Genomic DNA, 19,222 nt, shown 5'->3' with positions numbered 1-19,222 from the left:
TAAGTTTGGCGCACATTATAGACGAGTCGAAGATCTATCGAGCCTCTGTCGCTACTAGTCTGGCATCTTGATCTCGGATACTAAAGCCTTGCATTTTTCGTTCTTAACCATGCTGCTATCGAAGTTCATCTAGATGAGGCACCCAGGATATCCTTTCACCATCCGCTTTTGTATGGTATTATAGGGATCGGTGCGAACTTTTTCCGTCCTCAAATTTGTCGACTGGTGAATGCTGCTGGGCGACGCGGCCGTTGGCGTTGCACAGGGCGATGCACCATGTTGGCATGGTATTAATCGACGGTCCAGATTCAACGCAGCCCAGAATGCATATCAAATCTGTACCGTCCAAATTGCCCTCTTTCAAAGAAGGACCGTCCCCTCAAGCTCCCACACGTGTCACGAGCGGCGTGTCCCCGGGAATAAAACTCGATTGGAATTCGAGTTTGGACCCGGGGACAAAACTTCCTTCTGCCCTTCAGAAAGAAAACCCGAGAGAGAATAAAAGATCGCTTTTTTGTTCCAGCTCGCTCGCTTGCTCCGAGGAAGAGAGGAATTGGTCGTTTCGCCTGGAATTTCTCCTCGATTCGGCTGGTAGTTCGTCGGTAAGTAGTAGCTTCGCGCGGTTCGATGCTTGTTGTTAGTGGAACGCTGATATTTTTTTTTTCGAATTTTGGTTCTTAATGAGTTTGTTCCTGTTAGGGTTTTACAAGAGTGGGCAAAAAGAGCGATTTTGACGCCTTTTTTTGGAACTTATGATGTTCTGGAGCTCTTTTCAGTGTTTTACTAAGTTCTTTAGATTCACGTTTGGTTTCGGAAATTGCGGCATTTATTTATTCATTTTTTGGGTGAATCAAAGTACCGATTTTGGAGCTCTTTTTATTTTCTCCGTTTCTTTGCTCGGTATTGCAACTCAGTCTACGTAGGATTATCGTGGAGTTTCTTGCATGCAGCTCTTTCAACGATGAGAAGTTCTGGGAGCTTTCTATTCGTTTTTCTTCTCATTGGAAATATTCGATTTCGTGTTCTCCTTCCATTTCGGGGTTCTTTGTAGTTTGATGAGTTCAAATATCCGTTAAAAATGGAATTTTGATGAATGCATGATTGAGTTTACCATACATCTTTGCTGTTCTACTATAATTGGCACATAAGTATGGACTAACGTATCATTTCTTTGGTCTAAATTATTATATTTTCAATTAGAAGAAATTTTCTAGGCTGAAATACTCACTTCAATTATGAGCCAATGTTTTTAACTAAAATTTTGAGCATTTATGGTGTGCTACTGCAGGTTTTATGCTACCATAAATCTTTAACTTGGTTAGAAATGTCTGAACCAGAGCTGGCGTCTGAACTTAAGGCAAATATAATGCTAAATGGGTCTGGTCTGCCTCTGCCTAAGGACACTGGCTGGGAGGCTGCTTCTGAAAAGAAGGATGAGGGAGAAAATACTCTGAAAACAGTTGAAGTTGAAAGGAAAGAAGAAAAGAAAGATGATGCAAAAATGGAAGAAATGGAGGATGAAAAAGTGGTAGAAGCTGAGGATGCAAAAATTACAGAGCCCGATGATGCAAAAGAAACAAAAGCCAAGGATGTGAAAGTGGCAGAAGCTGAGGATGCAAAAAGGGTAGAAGCTGAGGATGGCAAAGTAGCAGAGGTTGAACGTGCAAAAATTGTAGAATTTATGGACGCAAAGGTGGAAGAACCTGAAGATGTGACGATGATGGATGCTGAGGCTCAGAAGGATGGTGACAAGGGGGAGGAAGAGGGAGAGAAAGAAGTAGAAGGGGAGAAGATAGAGGAAGGGAATGATGTGAAGGATGAGAAAGATGGTGTAAATCAGGAAAATAAGGTTCAAGAGAATAATGAGGCAAACGAATCAAAGAGAAAACGAGTGAGGGAGAAGAAAGCTGGCGAGAAAGGGGATGAGAAGGGAAAGAAAGAGAGTAGGTCGAAGGACAAGAAATTGTTAAGTACTCCTTTGGCTTCATCTACAGAGCGCCCTGTGCGTGAGAGAAAAACTGTCGAGAGATTGGTGGAATCTCTTGAAAAGGAACCAGTTAAAAAATTTCTAATTGAGAAGGTCACTTGTTTCCATGTTGATTTCTTTTCTAGTCATTATTGTTTTCATAATGATTGCTTTATACGTATTAATTTTGTGAACTTTGTGACTTTTAGGGTTGTGGAACTCCTCTAAAAGAAATACCAAGTGGTATGTTTTGACTGCTGCTATTTATATCTTGCCAATTAATTAAGTTTGCAAGCTTAAGCATATGTCTGGCCTCCTTGGTTCACTTTATCCTTCTGACTCCACTATTAAATACAGACTCTTCGGCAATGATGATTTGCTCCAAAGCTTTTGGTGTCCACATGCTTATAGATACTCCTGTTTTTAATAAATAGACCTTGCTTGGTTCAAGGATGCAGTTTAGGTCTGCTGCAAGGCAGAGACTGAGTTTCATCTGCTGGCCTCTGCACAAGACACTGCCGAGTGTGGGATCTAGACATTGCCTTGTGATATGTTCTTGGTGCACCGCTCAACACATGACAGCGCACCCGAATCCCAAAGTCTATGGGATTTTCTGCGGATTTCGACAGTGGAAACTCAGTTTCTGCTTTTCTCCAGGCCCAAACTACGCTCTTGGTTCAGCCTTTGCTCTCTCTTTGAGGGACAAAAAGTGAAGATTGCTTGCAAAAGTGGGCGTATGTATGAAGTTACAATAAATATCTGTGCTCCCTCTTACCTGCATGGCATGGTTGCAATATTAGTTTTTATAATTCCTTTACATTTAATTTTGGAGGTTTGTGGAATCACTCTTGCCTTTTTCTGAGTTGGTGCAAAACATTAGATTTGCTTTCCTGTTGCATCATGATCATTTTTTTACACCAAATTTAACCGACTATAATGTTTTATGCTTGATGCTTGTATTTCTGGGTTCAAAAATCCTAGATGTTTAGGTGTTGAGCCGATTTATAAGCATTTCTTTCAAGATTAATATCAGATTTTTAGTCTTTATTAAATATTCAAGAGTCCTAAATTTACTGCATCAAATTCCTTGTGTATGGATCTTGAAACATGTTGTTTATATGATTTACATATCTTAGATTCATTTTTATATATGTCCATTACTTTTTGCAGGATTAGAACTCTTCCTATTCCTTTCTGCTCCATTAATTATCTATTGTGTATCATGTAGACATTGCATGAAATGCTATGTAGTGGTGGCTGCAGAGGCATCTTTTCATGGTCGTCAAAGTTGGAGGTTAATATTGTCAATAAAAGCAAGGTTTAATGGACTATTGGAGATTTGGAGTGTTTGAAATGAGGTACTGATAGTATTGCACTAAAAATGCATAGAAGAAGTGCCATGAGAAAGGATAGCAAATAGTAATATCCAAGCATGTCTACGGATCAGTGATGACCTAATGATGCGATACAAGAAAATCTTATGACCAAGTCATATTATCTTCTAACATTGAGTTGTTACATACTAACTCACATATTTGTAGCACTCATAGTAGGTAGAAGAGTGATTCGATCCATAAGACTGAAAGTTAGGCATTTTGGATTTCCATAGGAGGCTGATTTTGTTTCCCTGGCTCAGTAGAAGTCAAAACTATGTTATTCTAGATAGGGCTGAAAACGGGTCGGATATAATCTCACCGTATCCATTTTCGTATCCGACTCGGATCGGATACGGGTATGGATAGTTAGTTCAAAAATTGTCCGGATACGGATATGGATATGGATATACCTGATTTTTTCGAATTCAGATCTGGATATCCGTATAACAATTGGCCAAACCTTTTAAATCCACTTGGATGACCGGATCCGTCACTATTCAACAACCCAGGCCAATGGCCAAATAGGCCAAATACGAAATTGCCATTATATTTGCCGCAGGCTCGCTCATTTCGTCGTTCGCCCATTCGAAACTCGAAAGTCCCTCACGCCTGCGGATCTGATCGGAAAGGGCCTCACCGACTTCAAATCGCCCATTCGCCCTTCTTGTCCCTCAGACCCTCAAATCCCCAGACCCTTACGCCTCTTCTTCTTCCTCTTTCCTCCTAGTTTGTCTGTTTCGTGATTCTTCGAGTCTTCATGATCTTTGAGCCTTGAGATGCATTGAGCTCCAAGTTTCGTCCCTCTTTCCACCCGGCGACGGCCGTGAGACGCCTTGGAGGCGGTATTTTGGGGTGGTCGACGGCGTCAACCAAAGGACCAAACCCATCTACTTCCAAATCTAGGTAGGAGATTGTAAAATCCTGGGTTTATTCTTTAAATATTCGCCTTTACCACGTTTGATCTGGTGTTTGATTTGGGAAACAGGTTCCTTTGCTTCAAATGAAGAGAACCCTAGCTTTACGGATCAATGCCTCTTCAAGTGTTGGTAATCCGTTTATTCTTCCACCTGATTTGGCCTTTGATTTCTTTGTTCTTCTCCATTCCTTTCTTGTTTATTCTTTTTTCCGGTTGAACTCATCTTTGGATGTTTATATTATGTCTTTAGAAGTCTTTAGTTTTTAATGCTGCATCTTGTTGTTTAGTTGCGAGAAACCAATTAATCTTCTGAAGGTCAGTCTAAATGATTCTATTCTTTTTTTGTACTTGATTGCTGGGGTCAAATGAGTGCACTGTAAACAGGAATGCTTCACATTACTCTGCTAATTTTGCAGTCAAATGCTGGGTATGACTATTGTAAAATTGCATTTAACGTGATTTTACTTTTATTACTTCTTCCTCCTCTACTTCATATTATGTGCCAATAAAATATTCAACTTTGGAAGCAAAAAGATTCTTATTGTCTTTCTTTTTGATCATGTTTTTATTACTAGTTTTCATCATTGAATTTCGCTCAAAATTTGATTAATATCCGATTTATATACGTATTCGGATAAAAAAAATATGGATATATTTAATATCCAATTCGTATCTGTATCCGTTTATAACAAATATGGATATGCTTAATATCCGATTTGTATCCGTATCCGTATTCGTTTAGAACAAATATGGATATTAATTTTGATATCCGTTTAATATCCATATCCGTATTCATATTCATCGAAAAATAATACAAATATGGATATATCAATATTCGATCCGTATTCGATCCGGTTTCAACCCTAATTCCAGATCAATTGCTCCTTTGGCTTTATGATTTTGGACCATCTAAACATTATCTAGGAGACTACTATTTTATCATGGAGAGCTTCTTTCTACTCATCTAGAACAGGATCCGAAGACATTTTGTTAACAATTTTAAACATTGCTGCTGAGGTATTATTGTCCAACATCTGGAAATTTACTCTGTAGAACCTCAAAGCTGTTAAATAAGCTAAAGAAAGGTTGTTTTCCCTTTTTGTGGATGGCAAATTTCTAATCAACCTAATTATTTTTCTTTTAAAGTTTTATTTAAAAATTGCCTTGTTTTAGCCATTGCATCTCCCAGGGAAAACATGAACAAGAAACAAAGTTATATAAGCTCAAAGGCCTCGAAGAAGATATATGACAAGCAGATTAAGATATATGGAAATTATTTTCACATCAGCATCTTATAGTACTATTTATATTTTAGGCATATTTTTAAAATCTTATCACATTTTTTCAGATGGAGATATTTAATCTAAAATGTTCTATGGAGATATCATGGTCATTTCCTATTCAATACTGAAAATTTAGAAGAAATAATGGCTGCAACTTGATTTGTGTCATTGTCATAATTAATTTTTTCCAAGCAATTCCATCTGACAGCAGTCCCATCTGAAGTGGAAACTATCCTTATATTGTGAAACAGGAGTAAAAGTATAAGCCAAAATTGGCAAAATTTCTCCCATATATAATGGTTGGCTTTGTGGGCCAGGGTATCCTAAGTCATGGTTTAACTTATTTAACAACCTGCGCTCTAACTTGACATTGACCATCCTTGAAGTACTGTTATTTCTTTGCAAGGCCAGCTTAGTTATACATTTCATTATTGGTTTTGAAACACTGTATATGTAAATGTGAAATGCTGATTTTGATATGAGAAACATGCACTTTTAAGCAATTTAAGCTTGGCCGGTAATTGCCATCTTTATCTCTTTAACTGAAGGTGGTTGCTAAGGCATAATATGCTTTCTTTTCTAATGATATAATTAACTGTAAATTCAGCTTGTCAGTCCTTCATAATCTTTGTTTTGTGTATGAGGAGTTAATGCCTAAATCCAATCCCTGGTTTTTGAGCCATGCGGTACCTTAGTCTGCATGACATAAAAGGTGATGATGCACGATCGGTTGTGCATCCAGACTTTAATTTGAGGACCTGTTAATATCATAATCCTTTACATAGGAATTTGGCCAGCACTTAGAAGTCGGAAATTTTGCAACGTGATTATGACTTGATTACAACTCTAAAGTGACCTCATTCGACGTGCCAGGCTTTGTCTTGGTCTCATTAATCACCTTGAGGGCCAACTTATTTTGATGGCAGCATTTTGTTAGGTATGTGCTGGTGTATGTAAAATAGAATTCTTATGATTTTCGAGTATATTTGAAATCAAAGCGAAGCTGAAGTGTCTGACTAAACAGGTTAAAATTTTTGACCTAACTGACCTGTTTGTAGATGTGGTTTTGTGCCTTGATCGGCCCTGACTATTTCCTTGCCTCATTAGCACATGCATTGAACTATCCAAAGGTTTGATCTGTTGTGCACCATGTTACCTGTGCTTTCCATGCGATACAATATTACAGACATTTTTTTTCTTTTGCATATTCATTCTTTGTACTAGCATGGTTGCTGATACAAGCTTATGAATATTACTATATCTATTCCCGTGGTCCTGTTATTGAGGTGTTTTTTTATGAGAATTTAAAAGCCTTAGACAGTTAGACCTGTATCCAACACCATTACACCAATGCCCCTGATGGTGGCTAAGATTTGCGGATTGCTGATGTCATGAGTTTCAGGTATTTTTGTTAATCTTTATAACGTATATACAGCCAAATAGAAGGGATGACTGATGTAATCCTTTTTCCACTTTTATTTTGTAAAATACTTTTGTAGATTTAAGGTGAAATATAGTGCCCAAAGTTTGCTTATTGTTTTGAATACCAACAAGTTACATTAAGTATCTCCTTTTGACATATCTTGTTTTGTACTCCAACATCATCTACCCAAAATAAAAGTTGCCAAATGGAACTTTGAGTTGGCAAGTTTTGTTTCTACTTGACACATTGTGCTTGCTTTCTGCTTGATATGGTGAATCCTTTTCTGTTACATTTATTTTATCTCTGTTCTGACTGCATACTCATGTTCTTTATCTTTATTTCTATAATTTTCGATGCCAAAAAAATTCTATATATTTTTTATTTTAAACTTGTTATGTATTGATTTCAGTGGCTTACAAGTTAGCAAAAAAGAAGCCTGCTGATCTTAAATATCTTCATCAGACCCTTTTTGGTGGAAGGCAAGGAAAGGTGATTCAATATATTGTGTAAACTGCTAATCGTCCCTTGGGTTCACTTTTTGATTGACTTGTTGCACTTTGTTTGCTGATCCCATCTTTCACGGAATCGATTCCTTTTTTGTTTTTAATGTTTTTGATACCTAGATTCATATTAAAGTTGAACTTTAGGGAGTCCATAGATTTTGCTATTAATGAAGTTTGCAGTAAGTAAGTTATTCTTACTATTAGTAAGTTAGTTTTTTTTATTGAGCTCTCTACTTTGTCTGGTAAGTTAGTAAGTTATTATCTGATAATTTGTGCTTCTGGCAGTGACATTATTGTAGGGCTAGTTCCAATACCCTTAACTATTAGCTATTCTAAGTTTATTTTAAGCTAGCTATTTCTGCTGCTCTGCTTGTAAGTATTAAATGAGGTTTTTCTTGAGCTGTTTTCCATATATTCCTGCTCTTTCTTCTTCATTCCCTTGCATCCATTTCACCTAACCTGTTGATTTAACTATTTTGTTTCTCCAGTAATAAAAGCACGCAAAGGGATGTGCATTCCTATTATGTTTCTTATGTAAGTTTTCAATTATGAATAGTGTCAAAGCTAAAGTTCTTAAGGCAAGAGAGGAAGTACACTTGAAGCGCTTATATTTGCTTATTACAGTTTGATGCAGAGATATAGGATACCCAAGGTGGAAAAGAGAACTGACTCCAGATTAGCTTTCTAGTTGGAGATAGGTAAAGCTAGGTTATATGGTTGGGGAACCGCACCCCCCCCCCTCCCCCCAACAAAAAACACACACAAAAAAAAGTAAAAAAAAGAAACCAAAAAAAAAAGGGAAAAGGAGGGGAAAAGAGCTGATAGCTGGGTGCCTGCTTGCTTCCTGACAAATTTGTGACACTAAACATCTATTTTTGGTGTTTAAACCACATGAAAAGGAGTGCTGGGGCGAGGGGTTTATTATAATCATGGGCATTGCAAAGATTAAAGTATTATTTATTGGGCCCATGCTGGTCATGGTTAGCATGCTACAGTATGGTGCCATACAATGCTGATCTATTTTATGCTAGTTACATGCCCAATCACGGTCCGAGGCCCAAAACAAAAGGCATGGATCTGAGTTGGTTTTTGTCAACAATGTGCATCAGCTTAGAACCATATGCACAACATAACAATACATATATACAGTACCAAGGTCGGAGGAAGCGGTACCAGGCACCATATTGGTTCCTCGGCGGCATGAGTCGGTACGGGCCGTGTCGGGCCTGTACCAACAAAGAGCACGGTACCATGGGAGAGATAAAAAGAGATAGAGAGAAAAGGGGGAGAGAGGGAGGGAGGCTGGTGGAGGCCACGTGCCGCGGCCGGTTCCCCTCGCCTGCTGCGGCCTCCATCGGCGTCCCGACCTCTCCCTCTCCCTCTCTCCCCCTGCTGGCGCTCTCTTTTCTTTTCCTTCTCCGGCTCTGGCAACAGTTCTCGTTTCCGTTGTCGGAACTGTATCGGTGAGCCACCGGTACAACTTGGAATGGCCGGAACCGTCCGGTCTGAAATAGTTCCGCCGACCTTGCTCAGTACTATGATTATGCATGGCCATCATGCTACATATTGGCACCTAAATATTTGGTATATGGAACAATATTTGTCTATGTTAAAAGGTAAGAATATAAAATTGTGTTAAATGATGTTATCTTTATATGGTTGAAACCTAAACACTTATAGGTCTAGCATTGGGATGCTAGTTAGTAACAAGAAAGAAAAATGGAAGTCAAGTCAAGTTGGGGATGCAACAATAGTTGCACTGCATAGTAATGAGAGAACATGGACATGAATCCATGTAAAAATAAGCCAAGTAAGAGAGAAATACTATGAAGATAGGTTTGGTTAATTTTGGGTTATTGAATCCATCAGGCATTCTGCCACAATTACTAAGAAGTCAAGGGGATTGAGGAGAAGCTAGAAGAGCTTAACATGCATTTTTTTTTTTTGGTGGTGGTTTTTTTTTTTTTTTTTTGGGGGGGGGGGGGGGCATGGGCACAAATAGAGAAGACCATCTGTCATGCATGCGGATCTCCAACTTTTGATGCGGATAATATCCATCAAACAAGTGTTGCTGTCCGGTACATGCCGATGCAGACTTGGTTCCTTTTATGGCCATTGGATTGTAACTAATTACTTAAAAATATTTTTTGGTAATACTTAAAATAATTTTTGAATGTTAAGAATAAAGCTCAATTCCCCTATTTGCATATTTCATGCACCCCTTTTTTCTCTTTCTCTAATTTCCTTCTAATTTATCTTGTTGTGTTTGATTTGGTTGGCATTCCTTCCATTTTGTAGTGTTTGACGCCCAAGTGTAATGTAATTCTAGGACACTTCATGTGATGAATATTCCATGTGCATATTACATCTATAATTGTATACCCCTTGTATCAACCTTTCTGGATTTAGAATTTTTTTTCATATCAAGAACTTCTGTATCACCTATTTTCATATTGGGCACATCATAATCTTTGTTCTTTTATCTAGCTTCTCCAGTTATCCTTTCATGATCATGCTTATATTCTCATCACCTTTGTGGATTCTTCCCTAAATGACCACATTCCATGAGTTGTTTTTCTGTTGTTTATTGCTTCAGATTATTATTGCAGCGTTATTGTCCTTTTTAATTGTGATATAATTGTTATGTTGCAAATTTTCTCCCACCCCTTATCTTGCTGATAGATAACTGTTGCCTTGCTAATTTTCAGGTAGCCGATTTCAAAAATCACATCCTCCAATTTTCTGGATTCATGTGGCATGGGGATGAGGTAAGCAATTCTTTGACCCTCTTGAGGACTCAGTAAACAGATTTCGTCTTATAAAGATTTTTCTTCTCCTTATGTGCCTTCTTTTACCTCATTCTTGATCAACAATTTAGATTTAACTTGCCTACAGGAAAAGCAGAAAACTAAGGTGAAGGACAAGCTTGATAAATGTGTCAAAGATACATTGGTGGATCTCTGCGATTTGTTTGATTTACCTGTTTCAAAAACTAATACAAGGAAGGTTGGTGTGCGTCATTCTTTTAACTTTGTAGCATCTAAACAACTATTCAAGCTTAGTTCGAGTCGGATCATGACAACTTAATGGTGAGTTTGAGATATGTATGCAGGAGGAACTAGTGGCAAAACTAATGGACTTTATGGTGGCGCCTCATGCTACCACAGATAATGTACTTGCTGAAAAGGAGCAGGTTTGTCTCAAAGTTTGAGATCCTTTTTTCTTTTACTATATTATTTACAAGTGCTTACATCTGGCATTTGATTCACCGTTAAGGGGTTTCTTATCTTCCTTTCTTCCACTTCTTGCCTTGAAATTCAAGTGCAACTGTGAATATGTTATTTACAAATACTTATTTTCTAGTAACCTTTTCAGATTCAAAAAATTTGTTCTCTGTTTAATGGTCTTAGTGTCTTTCTCTTTTCCTAGCAATCAACAAAGTTGAGAAAGCGTAAGAGTGTGGCTAGAGGAATTGCGTCAAGGAGCTCAGAAGGCATTCCTGGGAAGCGGCCAAGGAGGGTGAGCATCCTCTTCTATAAATGATAGAACACATTAAACCATTCTCTTTTTCTTTTTTTCTTTAATATTCTTCTCTCCGTTTTTTTTTTTATGTATGCCCTCCTGTCTGCAATGAATATGTTCTGTTTATGTTCGAACTATTCATGCCTGCATTTGCAGTAATCATGATATAATTTCCAGACTAGCCAAGAAACCTCAGTCCCAGCCCACCTGCACATGTACGTAATTAAAGGTTTATCTATGAGCTCTTCCATATTAACTTTTATGACCACTTATTATTGCAGGGAATATCCAAGACTGAAGACTCTCCGAAATCAAAAGGGAAAAGTGTGCGTGAAAAGGAAGAGGAAGAAGAACAGGAAGATGAGGAAAATGGTGTTCCTAAGGACAATGTTGCACTTAAGCATTCCGAGAGTGAAGAAATTGAATCTGAAGAAGTTGAAGATGATGATGATGATGATTACTCTGGCAAAAGCAAACATAATCGGAGGAAATCTTCTAAAAGAGGTGGCTCTGCTGGTACAAAGAAGTCGAAGGTGGTAACTAGCCACAAAAAAGGCCCTCTTCCAACACCCACAAAGAGCCCTACTAAATCATCTTTGAAACACTCAAAAACTGAGGACACCAATGATGTGGGTGCAAAGGTCCTTCCAAGGAAGAAGAAAAATGTTGATGTGCCTGAGAAGAAATCAACTCCTAAATCAGATCACAAGGAGAAAGCTACCGGTATGCCTGTGATACTATGTGAACTTTGCTTATTATCTTGTAGCAGAAATGTAATGCCTGCACTAAATTTTGTGAATGTAGATTTTGCTAGGACTTTTAGATGTCCTTCGTGCCTTCCAGGTTAAAATATGAACTCAACAAAAGTGTAAAAGAAATAGCTTTGGTGAGTAGAAGCATAGTAGCAGGAACCTTTTGCCTAGGGTAGCATAGCTACTTCATATAGAAGCTGCACTTGTTTCTCAAGTGCTTCCATACTTAAAACATTTTTGGAATATCCTCTTCACTGATCTGCAACTTTATCCATCCCTGATTCTGGCAACTAATGGTAAAAGGGCTGGATATTGCAGGTGTTGCATGGATTTCTTAGGTGTTATTTGGCTCTTGGTAGTTGTTGAGGCAGCTGTATGCCCGTTGGCTTTATTCACATGAAATGGTAAAAACCTAGAGGGCCAAAGGGTATTTGTCATGTAGCTAGTATTTCAAATGCTTCAAAGAACTAAATGGAATCATAATGCAAAGTTACATAACTACAACGCCCTCTTGCATTTCTAATTCCATGTGAGCATGCTAATGGGTGAACTGGTCATTTCACCTCTAGAGGGTATAGGCAAATATTATGGAATACCTTGTATGTATGAAACCACAGCCTTCACATAAAATGAGTCATGCATATAGATTAATAGTCTGGAGATGATTTTTGAGTGTCACCCTAACCATAGCCAAAACCATCGAGCCTTGTCGCAACTATTTCAAACTTGGCTTATGTGTCGCAACCTAATATCTCACCCAAAATGACTAGCGGGAAGATATTATTTAAGTTCCTTGGTCTTGTATAAGTACCAAAGATCTGCTTAGCGAATAACTGATGTGCGACTAAACACACGCCCGCACGAGTCCTCATGTACTCCTTCTGTTTAAGCTCTGACTTTCTCATGTACTCGTGCTACAATGTCCCCCTAGTCACATGGCTTATGGGTCGGAGTTACTTTGATACCATTTGTCACAACCCAAAAATTTATCCAAAAAGGCAAGCCAGAAGGTATTATTTGGATTTTTTTTGACCTTGTATAAGTATCCAAAAACTACCTAGTGCATAGCTGATATGGGACTAAACGCACGTCCGCACGGATCCTGACACTTTCTCTATTGAAGCACTGACGTCCTCGTCAGGCTAAGCGTTCAAATCTAATCACAAGCATAACGATTGGTTTATGGTTAGCCGCAATGAACCTGTGCTACAGTATCTCCTAGTCTATATAGGCCATGGGCTGAGTTCGTTCTGATACCATTTGTCATAACCTAGGTTCTCACCTAAAATAACTAGCTGAAAAGTATTATTTGAGTTTCTTGGTCCTGTATAAGCACTCAAGATCTAGTCAGCGAATAACCGATATGGGATGCTTTAGCAAAAAAAAAAAAAAAACCTGATATGGGACTAAACACACCTGCACGGTTCCTCACATAGTTTATAACAATTCGACTTTATCCAAAAAGGCTAGCCAGAATGTATTATTTGAATTTTTTGACCTTGTATAAGTATCCAAAATCTACTCGGTGCTTAGGTAATGTGGGATTAAACACATGCCTACATGGGTCGTCACATACTCTCCTCATTTAAGCCCTGACGTCCTTACCAGGCTAAGGGTTCAAATTCATTCAAATCTAATTACAAGCACAACGATCGGCCTGTGGTCAGCCCCTATGAGCTTGTGTTGCAGTATCCCCTAGTCCACATAGGTCATGGGTCGGGTCCACTTTGATACTATTTGTCATAGCTCAAGATCTCACCCAACATGACTAGCCGAAAGATATTGAGTTTCTTGATCCTGTATAAGTGCCCAAGATCTACCCAATGAATAACCTACGTGAGATTAAACATATGCCTGCACAGGTCCCCACATCTTGGATGCCTAATATTTCTAAATTAGCAGTTACACTTCTATGTCATTCTTCATATGTAATTTGTTTATTACTGAAGCAAATGGCTTGTATATATTTGAACAGTATCCCAACTACAACAAGCAGGAGAAAATTTCCTATGCACCCAAACATTTCCTAAGAAACCTGTCCGCCAACACATTTGATACTGCTCCCCAGATGCAAAGCTTATGGGAATTGTATCATGGTGTGCCAGGATAACAATGGAGGCACATCGGCAATTTGATTAAATATACATGTGAAATAGCTAACTCGCTGATAACCGTTTTCTTTATTGGTTCCCAGTTCTTTCTTGTGTCTTCGGTTTCTGTTCCTCATGAATGTTTATGCCATTCTCATTTTCTTATTGAGGGTAATCTTAAACCATTCCTTTCCCGATTTTATATCATGCATAGCCTTCTATTCCTGTTTCCGAGGTCGTGGCTATTGTCCATTCTTAACCTGTCATACTTATGGCTGAACGTGCATGTATCTCATGTTTCCTGAAGATCTTCAGGAGTTTCAGTGTACGTGCATGCCTGCAATAGAGCAAGATACCAGCCTGCAACATCATGAAGCAACAAAAGATGTGGGAAACCAGGAAATACTGTATTTGGGGAAACAGCTTTCCATTATTTTCCACTTGTAAAGAAAGAATATAGGAAGAAGTCTCCTTAGAATGTTCCAGAAGATTAAGTTGAATGCAGAACACTATTTAAACTTTAAAGTTTTAAACCTCTGTTCTGAAACTCTTTTATTACTTGTGCAAGGCAAAAAGGTGGCTAAAGGTAGGGCTAAATCAGTTGCCAAGGAATCTTCACCTAGCAAGGAGGAATTGAGGAAGACTATCTGTGATATTTTGAAGGAAGCTGATTTTAATACGGTGAGCTACGCTATTAAATATTCATGAAATTTAGAGAATTCTCTTAAGTGCAGTTGTACATGTAGTTCTAGAGTTGTCTATCAATGCAAATCTTGAAGGGCATCAAACTCTTGGCTGCTTCCTTTCCAGCCTGCCTGCAGTATGGTGACAGGTTGTTTATGATGCTTTAAAGTTATTTTGTAGCTGCATTGTCTGTCATCAACAGCCACCAGATATTATCAGGTTGCTGTTTCTATAATGCAACACAAACTACATGTTATGCTGTGTTGTCTTCAACGGAGGGAGGCTCATTTGTTATACCTTGTTTATGTTCCTTAACTTGATTATCTCATATTTGATTTATGATATTGACTCTGTTCTGGTTTGTATTTTTGTATCTCAGGCCACCTTTACTGATATTCTTAAAGAACTTGGTATGCCTTTCTCATAGTGATTTTAATATCAATTTTCTGCTCGAATTTTGCTATTTGCTCATTGGAACTCACCTCCTTCAGCTAAACATTATAGCATGGATCTGACACCAAGAAAAAAATCTATAAAGCTAATGATCCAAGAAGAGCTGACCAAGCTAGCTGATGAGGCTGAAGAGAATGAAGACGTTGAAGAAGATGGAGCAGCCGATGAGGATGGAAAACCAGAAACTGTGAGCGAAGATGTTGAAGCTTGATTGCGACAAGAAGGGTGCGTGTAAATGGTATTTAACTCATCCTTGTTCCTTAAATTAGTCTTCTGGTAATCCATGTCTGTGCATTCCAGTGTAGAATTTTGCAGTGTTTGTCATGCTGGTGGCCTTACAATTTTTCTTGCATCTTGTATATTTATGACAGACTCTAGGATTTTGCCTAGCTTAACCTGTGTAAGAAATATGGTGAGATACCTGGTGTTTCTAATGTAGCTTTGTTAACATAATTGCAAATACAAACATATGAAGCTTGCATCATCTTGTGGGGTTGGATTTGGATGGAATTGATTTTAGATGCCAGTGACCTACTAATCTACCTGCAGACAAATGTTTCTAGTTGTTTCTGGTGTTGCTAGTTTTTAAAGCAAGCATGTATGTTTTTTGTATTATCCCTTATAAAATATCATATGAACACATTAGCTATTATTATTGTGATGCGGGTCGAGATTTAGGGGTTTGAAATACAACTTGATGTGTCCAGTCTGCTCTTTACCTCAACAGTTCAATTCCCTGTTATAGGTTCTAGCATGCAGGTGCCCCATGAATATAAAATAGTCAGGAGATGGCCTGTGGTAACACAAGAAGCTGTCTTGCCTTATTAGCAGTGTCAGTTTGTTACGTAGTTCTGTACCTGCGATCTCTTGCCTGTCTTGCCAATGTGATGGTAAGGCCAAGGGGCTACCCTTCGTAGTTGAGCTGTCCTGATCCCTGGTACCTTTTCTAATCAGGTCCTGCAAGGCCAGATGAAGCCTTCTGCCCTCATAGGGATCTGAGATTTTTTTCTTATGCCACTTACAGCTTGGACCCCCGAGTTGTTGCCTTTGTTCCAATGTCAATCCTGTATGTCTGATCGCTCGACCATCAAAACTGAACTCTGTCAGCTTAGTGCTTTAAATCTAAATGTTGTGATGCCCTTGGAGCCATTTTGTGTTATTGGATCTTGTTTGTTCTAGCATATGCATGTTGAGTGCTGTTGGAAGTTATGGTGGGCTGGAAATTTGTGCTATTTCCTTGCATAAAATCTCCGAGGGAATTTTTATGGCCAGAGGTTGACCATGCTCTTCTCCTTCATTGTCCTTTATCTGAAAAATTGTGGAGCGTCCTGGAATCTTTACTCATGCTGAATGGTCACCCAGCTAACTTGTTCTCTCTGGACTTTCTGGAGATAAAACGAGTTTAAAGATCCTTTAGATTAGCATGGGACCAGCTTGTGATTGCTTCTTTATTGGAGTAACTGTGAGAGTTAAAGGCTCGAATCTTTCTACAGAAATCATCTTCCATCCAATCTGTTCTGAGATTCGCTCTTTGCATAATTGAAGACTTGTCCCTAATGTCCAATCCTAGGACTAGGAAGAGTTTTAGGAGGGCCAGAAAGCTGATTGGTATATCTTATTTCCACATTTTTCTCTTCTCCTAACTTCGGTTCTTCCTTATCCCCTTTGGTTGGATCTCTTTTGTTTTTAGTGAATGATTGGAATAATTTTCCTTCCCATTCACCTCAAGGGTTGGAGCAACTGGGTAGGATATTAGGCACATAAAGTCTGCTACTTGCAGTATAGTTGGTGCTCAAAAAAATCAGGTTCTATGCCCTGGTCTGTCCCTTCCTTTGAAGGCTGGGGAAGAGATTGTTGTTTGTCGAGTTTGTATCGAACCCGTCGCTGTCTCGGCTGTGCTATTGGAGGCTCTAGGGAAGTCGGAATAGGGGAGTACTCATCTTGAGGTGGGCTTACTACTTAAATGCTTTCAGCAGTTATCCATCAAGCTATGTAAATGCTATTGCATATCAACTAATTTCATAAAGCTTGTGGCTGTTGCAAATACCTTCTCAAAACTCTTAAGTACTACTTGTCTTCATTCGATGGAAAATTATGTCGGAAAGCATTGATACTGTAGTACAGGTGTGGAGAGATTTTAATGTTGGTGAGAAACTTTTTCTACAACCATGAGCATTGTTTATAATGAACTGGCCTCATATGGCCTCTTGCCACTCTTCCAGAGCCATATGGTCCCCAAACCACGACAATTCGACCTTTGCTTCTTAATTGATCAATATAATATGATCAATTATTTGAGTAATTAATGTTTGTTTAGATTGGAAGTCTTAAGCATTAAGATGTAAAAAGATACTTTAATGAATGAAAGTCCCACTTCGGAAAGGACAAAAAGGAATGGTCCCAACCTTTAATACTTATTGGTTTTATAATTTAGTACCAAACCACCAAGGCACCAACAACTAGGATAGGCAGGAAAAATAGTCCATGCATCCACTTTTTGACACCCAATAGTCTCATTTTTTTCTCAACTAACAACATGTAGGGACCATCTACAGTGGAGTTGTTGTGCCATGCGAGGTGCAAAATTTTATATCCGAAGTATGCGTTGCAAATTCCGATTGAAAGAAAAACTTTTTATACAAAATTAGCTTAGTAGTGTCTTAGTCTCTAATGGCATTAAGCTGTGTGTCGTTGGTGCTTAATGCAGAGCTCCCTTGTGCACTAATTTTCTTATCGAAGTCTGCAGCCTTTACGATGAGCAGATTTGTAATTGCTAGATAATATAGGTAGGGTTCTTAGACTTCGCAACATGTGATGAACAAGATTCTTGAGCAGTTAGCATGTTTTCGATCTTTATTTTTATTATTTGTGCAGAAAAAGTTCTTGTACACTTGGTTAGGAACTAGAAACCAATTCTAATAAAAAATTACGATACACTTCCGATAAGTTAATATAAAAAGTAAGAAAAATTATTTTTATGTGGATTCTAGGACTACAATTTAATAAGGGATTTCAGTATATTATTTCTATGCAGACTTTTATTAAAATTCTAGATTGTCTATATAAATCCATTAATATATTAGTTAAGAATATAGTTTGAATTATTAATATTTAAGAATGTAAAACATTGAGTTGTGCTTTTCCTTTGTTTTCTCTTCTTCTCTTCCCTTCCCTCCTCTTCTTCTATCTCCATCTTCATCTGTCCTGCAACGACTAGTATATACATCTCCTGCCTAACCCAAAGACCTATAAATTTTATAAATTTGTTTCCATGAAACAACCAACATAAACTTTAACTCTCCGTACCTCTCCATGCAACTTTGCATTTTAAAATCCATAGCTCCAACTTGGGAATTTCTTGGTGTTCATAGAGTCAACTAGATTTCACTAATCTTCGGGACAGCTGATACCTAAAATTTGGTGCACCTTAAAATGCTAGAGCAGACTTGTTGACCCTCATTTTTGTGATAATCTGCCTCCTCGTTAGCTAAGCAATAATTAGAATGCTTAAAATTTAAAAGAAAAAAAATATCGTAAACGAAGGTTTCAAGCAGAACGAAACTCACATAAAATTAAGCATCTCTTTATTTGATACTCCCACGCAGCAAACTCCGCAACTCGGTATTCGTCTATGAGAGGCGCACTCCTATGCCTTTCAAGGCTTCTCAATGTAAGAAAGTCTTTATCTTTTTTTGTTATTGAGCACAAGCTTTTGATCCATTAAAACATGTAGATCTATTGGACGACAAATAAAAAAGTTGATAGCAACAGAAGTGTCTCTAAACCACTCAGGTCCATCTTTCCCGATCTGTCCCATTCATACACATACATGTATCACAGGCATCCATATCAACGTATTGATCCATGATCAGAGTCTATGCAATCATGGGCATTCATTTATCATCTAATGGCCTAATACTATAGAAGATCCTGATAATATTTGCTCCTTGCTTCACATCTTGGTTGATCAGAAATAAGACAAGTAAAAGAAATAAAAATAGAATATTTTATCGATCAGATGAGATCATAGATTTGTAGCGTGACCTGCTGCGCAAAGACATGATGATATCTTTAAACTTTGTGCAAGGCTCGCGCCGTGTCTAGCCTTTTAAAGTAGGGCCCACCTCCCACGGACGACCGAGATCAGTGGCATGGTCGGCTCATCGATGGCCGATGTGAGGCCACTTGGCTCACACTTATCGATAGACAGGAGGCCGCCATCTTTCCACGTGTCGTTCTCGATGCGATATTAGG

General features: G+C 38.4%; 1 protein-coding gene across 1 annotated transcript; it reads left to right on the top strand.

Annotated features, from left to right (window-relative positions):
- The first annotated feature begins 450 nt into the window (after positions 1-450).
- Positions 451-15,452, top strand: LOC103707565 (DNA ligase 1-like). Its single transcript, XM_039127581.1, has 12 exons — positions 451-602; positions 1,289-2,080; positions 2,176-2,209; positions 7,374-7,453; positions 10,176-10,235; positions 10,363-10,473; positions 10,580-10,660; positions 10,897-10,986; positions 11,271-11,712; positions 14,400-14,512; positions 14,895-14,925; positions 15,007-15,452. The coding sequence occupies exons 2-12, from the start codon at positions 1,325-1,327 to the stop codon at positions 15,177-15,179; spliced, it is 1,971 nt and encodes a 656-aa protein (XP_038983509.1). The 5' UTR covers positions 451-602; positions 1,289-1,324; the 3' UTR covers positions 15,180-15,452.
- The last annotated feature ends 3,770 nt before the right edge of the window (positions 15,453-19,222 follow it).

This window comes from Phoenix dactylifera, chromosome 6, assembly GCF_009389715.1.
Source record: "Phoenix dactylifera cultivar Barhee BC4 chromosome 6, palm_55x_up_171113_PBpolish2nd_filt_p, whole genome shotgun sequence".
NCBI classification, from domain to species: Eukaryota; Viridiplantae; Streptophyta; class Magnoliopsida; order Arecales; family Arecaceae; genus Phoenix; species Phoenix dactylifera.
This window is presented reverse-complemented; position numbering and strand designations above follow the sequence as displayed.